The following is a 5,637-nucleotide window of genomic DNA, read 5'->3' on the forward strand; positions in this document are numbered from 1 at the left end:
TGCCTCCCGAGTGCTGGGATTAAAGGCGTGTACCACCACGCCTAGCTGCTATATGAGACTCTTAAAGTGGTGCACAGACATACACACAGGCAAAATACACACACACACACACACACACACACACACGAGATAAACATAAATAAAACTTTTAAAAGGACATTTTAAAAACTGAATATAGGGTAAACAAGATGGCTCTGCAGAAAAACAGTGCTTGCTATGCAACTCTGGCAGTGTGAGTTTGACCCATGAAACCCCAGAAGTCACATAAAGGTAGAAGGAGAGAACCAACTCCACAAAGTTGTCCACTGACATGAACACATAGCACACTGGTACTGATATATTTACACTAAAGATCAACTAAAAGTAAATTAATAAATGGAAAACATAGCTTACAAAATACTATGGATTTCATGATTTTACTTTTGTTAAATTACAAGCACATACATATATGACATATATAAGATACATATGCTTATATCATACTATTAACCAGTTATCTCTAATACTGGGATTTTTATTTTCATCTTTGACTTATCTAGGATTTTTTGTTTTGTTTTGTTCTAAGGGTCTTTCTATGTAGGTCTGGCTATCCCAGAACTTACTATGTAGTTCAGGCAGTCCTGGAACTCATAGAAATCCTCCTGCCTCTGCTTCCTGGATACTGGGACTAAAGGCATTTGCCATCACACCCAGCCTGGTACCCTGAGAAGTCAGAACAAACCAGGTACCCTGGAACTAGAGTTATGGATAGTTGCGCTAACCACCAAGTGGGTGCTAGAAACTGGGCAAGTGCCCTCTTCAGGAGTATCAAATACTCCAGAGCTGAAGAGCTGGCTTAGTGGTTAAGAGCAGTTGGGTTTTTTTGTTTTTTGTTTTTTTGTTTTTCGAACAGGGTTTCTCTGTATAGCCCTGGCTGTCCTGGAACTCACTCTGTAGACCAGGCTGGCCTTGAACTCAGAAATCCACCTGCCTTTGCCTCCCAAGTGCTGGGATTAAGTATTTTATTTTTAAGTGTTTCGTAAGATTTTTGTGTATGAACACCCATGTGAGACCCTGGGATTTACAGATGGCTGTGAGCCATCATGTGCTGTGCTGGAAATCAAACCCAGGTCCTCTGCCAGAGTAACAAGTACTCTGAATGTCTGGGTCTTAAGCCCTAAACTATATACTTTTAAATAATCAGAGTTACAATGTATTTCCTCTTTGCCAACCTCCTTTACTCTCCAAATACAGAAATTTCTCTCCCTCTGTTAACTCCTCTACCCAGGGAGTCAAGGTTCAAGACCTTTACCAATTAGTTCCCTGGAACACAAGCAGCCACAAAAAACTAGGTCTCCTAAAAATATTCAGTCACATCCAGGTGGTAGTGCCCTATGCCTTTTTAATCCCAGCACTGGGGAGGCAGAGACAGATGGATCTCTGAGTTAGAAGCCAGCCTGGGCTACAGAGTGAGTTCCAAGACAACCAGGGCTACACAGAGAAAGCCTGTCTTGAAAAAACAAACAAACATCAACAACAACAAAATTCTGTCATGTACTGCAGTGAATTGTAATGTGTAAGGAGGACCGAGGGATGCCTCTGGCTCCCCACCCCAAAGGCCTTACAAGGGGGCTAAATTATATTTGTTTATCCGACCACATTTATTGGTGGTGAGGTAGTTTGCTGTGTCAATCTGGTTCATTTAATTATGGTGTGCATATGTTTCTAAATATCATTAAGCAGATACGATAGGGAAAACGGTCCATTTCCTATACTTCTATAACGAGGCAGGAGCTACCAGGAGAACGTCCAGCTGGATGTCTGAGGATAACAAGATTTCGTGCTTTGAAAACACTCCTCTTGGGGATGGAGAGAGAAAGCCCAGCTACTAAGCAGTCCTGGGCAATGTGTGCTGAGGTTGGGGGGGAGGGGAATTATCGACTTCCTGGGTTGAAGATGGTTCCAAAGGGGAAAAACTCTTCAATTTAGAGAGACGGAGCAACATAATAGCTCTGACTGGTTTAGGACCTGTCTCACGATTTTTCCATTTATGAATCATCAACACATTCCAAAACCAAGTTGGAAACTCGATTACCAGTGTTTTGCCTGCATATAAGATATTCCACGGTTAAGCTCTGCTTCAAAAACACTCAGGTCACATACGCACCTACGTGTGCATCAGCAATGACGCACACCGCACATTACCCACTGACGACAGGCAGAAACAACAAACCCCACAGTCCGACCTAAGCGTACTTGGACCTGGGGCAGGAAGCTGTTCGATATCCACAATATTCTCTAAAATACCGGGACCAGAGAAGAGAAACTGGGGATGGGCAGGTGTGCACTCGGCCCTGCACTCAGACACGTGCACCAAGCAACACTCCGCGCCCATCTGCGTTCCCAAATAAGTACGCACCTTGGACAGGCATCATCTCGAAGACCGACCTGCCCAAACGCCCTCCCGGGCGGACAGCACCTGACCGCCCGAGCGCGGCGGACCCAAAGCCCCACATCTAAAGGAAAAGGCATCGCAGGCTAGTGAGCGCGGAGAGGAGATGAAGTGCGCTCGCTCTCTGGGGAAGGGGACTCCCAGGGAGCTAGCGAGAACGAGTGGGAGTGGGAGTGAGCCTGTCCCCTGCCCCTGTCCCGCGAGCCTTACTGATCCGAGTGCTGCGGCTGGTGGCTGTGCGGCGTCCCCCTGCCCTGCGCCGCGGCCTCAACGAGGTAGTACCGGACGCCCCTGCCCAGAAGCGGGCCCCGGCTCGGGTGACCCCAGCCTCCCTGCCGACCGTGGCTGCCCGCGCGGCTCAGCGCGTTCTGCAGAGCCCTCATGGAGCGCATGCCCCCGGCGCGCCACCCTCTCGTCCCGGGCGCTCCAGACGTGCGAGCGGCGGCGAGGAGGGAGGGGCGGAAGAGTGGCGGGCGAGACTAGGAGCCCGGGAGCAGTCCTGGGGCCAGTGGAGCCTGCGGGGGAGAGGACCGGCCCCGTGGGAGTGGTTGGGGTCCGGGGAGGGGCCAGTCCGGGGCGACTCGGACCCCGCAGGTAAACCCATATCCCCCTCACAGCCTCCAGCCAGGAGCGCCACGGGTTCGATTGAGGAGAAGCTGGAGGCGGCTGGGCGGGGAGGGGGCGTGGTCGGGAGTCAAAAGGGACAGGGACCGCGTCCAATCACTGAGGAGGAGGAACGCTGGCAGGCGGGGAAAGGCGCGGGAGGCTGGGACAGTCGGGACACCCGCGCGCGTCAGAGCTGTGGCGGGGAGAGGATCGGCCTCTGCGCAGTCGGAGCTTGTGGAAACGCGCCAGGGCTGGGGACGACGGAGCGTTCTAGTGCAGAAGAAAACGCCACACTTGCAAAGAGAGATGAGAGCGAGCGGGATGCGGGAGCCACGTAGTGACCTTCCACGTTCGAAGGCCAGAGGCGGCCGGTGCGCACTTACAGGCTGTGCGGGCTGCAAACACCCCAGTCACGGACACGCGCTGGCGGTGAGTGGACAGAAAGCCGGTCCAGAAGCAGCCCGCCGCGCTTCAATGCTGGGCGTCACGGAGCCCAGGTTCTTAGGTCATTTGGTGGCTGCGGAGGACTTATAGTCTCTCTCTAAAGTTCTCTTTCTCTCTAAAGTTCACGCATTAAAATAAGCCAGTGAACTCGAAATCTTTATTTATTGTTGTTTTAGAGGCAGGGCTTTGAGATATAGCCCTTGTTGCCGTAGTACTCAGTTTGTAGCCCGTGTTAGCCTTGAATTCGTGGCCAAGCTTCTACCTCAAATTCAAAAATGCTAGATTTGCAGGTGTGTGCAACACCACACACACACACACACACACACACACACACACACACACACCAAAAAAAGCAAAGAAACACAAAACATATAAGTGCTCCTCCAATTTTATTTATTTTTAAGACCCGTCCTCTCCATATCTCCTAGAACTTACTAGATAGACCAGCCTGACCTCAAACTCACAGATCTGCCTACTTTAGGCTCCAGAGTGTTGGGATTAAAGGTGTGGTCCTGCTTTGTGGTCTGTTTTGATCACTCACCCCAAATCGTTCTCCTGGGTGGAGAAAATGCACAAAATTTAGGAGAATTAAAAATGTGGTGGCCAGCCGGGCGTGGTGGTGCACTCCTTTAATCCCAGCACTCGGGAGGCAGAGGCAGGCGGATTTCTGAGTTCAAGCCCAGCCTGGTCTACAGAGTGAGTTCCAGGACAGCCAGGGCTACACAGAGAAACCCTGTCACGAAAAACAAACAAACAAAAAAAAATGTGGTGGTCAGGGCTGGTGAGATGGCTCAGTGGGTAAGAGCACCCGCCTGTTCTTCCGCAGGTCCTAAGTTCAAATCCCAGCAACCACGTGGTGACTCATAACCATCCGTAACCCGTCCCCCTTCTGGAGTGTACTTACATATAATAAAGAAATAAATAAATCTTAAAAGAAAAAAAAAGGAGACTCTAAAAAAATAAATAAATAAAACTTTTATTTAAAAGAAAGTTAAGACTACTTGCATAAGATAACCCAGAGCCAGAAATTAGACAGAAATCTCTGGCTGCAAGCTTTCTCTTCCAGTCAGCCTCCTCCAAAACTAACAACTGAATCAGCCCGAGGAAAACTACCTCTGGGGGCTAGAGAAATGGCGGCTCTTCCAGAGGTCCTGAGTTCAATTCCCAGCAACCACATGGGGGCTCACAACCATCTGTAATGGGATCTGATGCCCTCTTCTGGTGTGTCTGAAGAGAGACAGTGTACTTACATACATTAAATAAATAATAGAAAAAACAAACAAACAAAAAAACCTACCTCCCTTGTAAAAGAGTTTTCTATGCTATGAGAGAGCACTGGGAGCTGGCTCTTGAGCTGCCCAGGCAGCACTGCAAAAGTTTTCATTTTTGAATTTAAATAACCAGGAATGGTGGCAGTGTACTCTTTGTGTATCCCAGCATCTGAGAAGCTTAGGCAGGACAGGCTTGCAAGCTAGGTGAGGCTGTGCGAGGAGACCTTGCCACAAACAAAATGTAACCATGGGAAAATAAACATCGAAGCCATGCTTCTGTGTTTACTAGAGCAGCAGCTCTTTGCCTTACAGAGTAGAGGGTGTGTTTGATTTGAAACCAGGTGGACCTTCTGTTTGATTTCCCTTCTGTTAGCTGTTCCCTATCTGGCTTATCTGCTGTCTTATCCAGAGCGGTTCCTCTAATTCACAGTCTGCAGTCTGCTGCCCCATTCCTGACTTTGTCCCCAAACTTTTGCTTTTCAGATAGGGTGTCTCCTGGAGTGCCCGAGGATGCCCTTGATTCTCTGATCCTTCTGCTTCTACCTCAAGTGTAGGGATCAGAGTAGACCTACGTCACCTTCCCCACCTTCATTCCAGGCTAGGGACTGAGCCAAAGGACCCTGGCCTGCCAGGTAAGCGCTGGACCAGCTCCATGTTTTGGTTTATGAGACTGGGACTACTTGTATTGCTGGGCTCAGTTTTTCTGCCTCCTGCTGAAGCCTCCCTGCCTCAGGGTCCTGAGTGGCTGAGATTGCACACATCTGTGACACCGTGCCTGATCAATTAAGAGCCTGTCAAATACTCAGTATGAACAATTCAACGTGTGTGTGTGTGTGTGTGTGTGTGTGTGTGTGTGTGTGTGTGTGTGTGTGAGAGAGAGAGAGA

General features: G+C 49.3%; 2 protein-coding genes across 4 annotated transcripts in view; one reads left to right on the top strand and one right to left on the bottom strand.

Annotated features, from left to right (window-relative positions):
- Gls2 (glutaminase 2) overlaps positions 1 to 2,892 on the bottom strand; it is a 16,147-nt gene extending 13,255 nt beyond the window's left edge. The window contains exon 1 of one of the 2 annotated variants that reach the window (XM_021205142.2): positions 2,642 to 2,892. In XM_021205142.2, the coding sequence (XP_021060801.1) occupies positions 2,642 to 2,823 (182 nt within the window). In that variant the 5' untranslated portion in view covers positions 2,824 to 2,892. The other variant, XM_021205141.2, reaches the window with a different exon arrangement.
- Positions 2,893 to 3,317: 425 nt separating this feature from the next.
- The window catches only part of Rbms2 (RNA binding motif single stranded interacting protein 2), a 60,231-nt gene continuing 57,911 nt past the window's right edge, over positions 3,318 to 5,637 (top strand). Inside the window, exons 1-2 of one of the 2 annotated variants that reach the window (XM_029542666.1) lie at positions 3,318 to 3,466; positions 5,236 to 5,384. Coding sequence is in view for 1 of the 2 variants with exons in the window: in XM_029542664.1 (XP_029398524.1) it covers positions 3,344 to 3,466 (123 nt within the window). In the remaining variant the exon portion in view is untranslated. The remainder of the gene's footprint in view (positions 3,467 to 5,235; positions 5,385 to 5,637) is intronic. The other variant, XM_029542664.1, reaches the window with a different exon arrangement.

Source organism: Mus pahari, chromosome 9, assembly GCF_900095145.1.
Source record: "Mus pahari chromosome 9, PAHARI_EIJ_v1.1, whole genome shotgun sequence".
Classification (NCBI taxonomy): domain Eukaryota; kingdom Metazoa; phylum Chordata; class Mammalia; order Rodentia; family Muridae; genus Mus; species Mus pahari.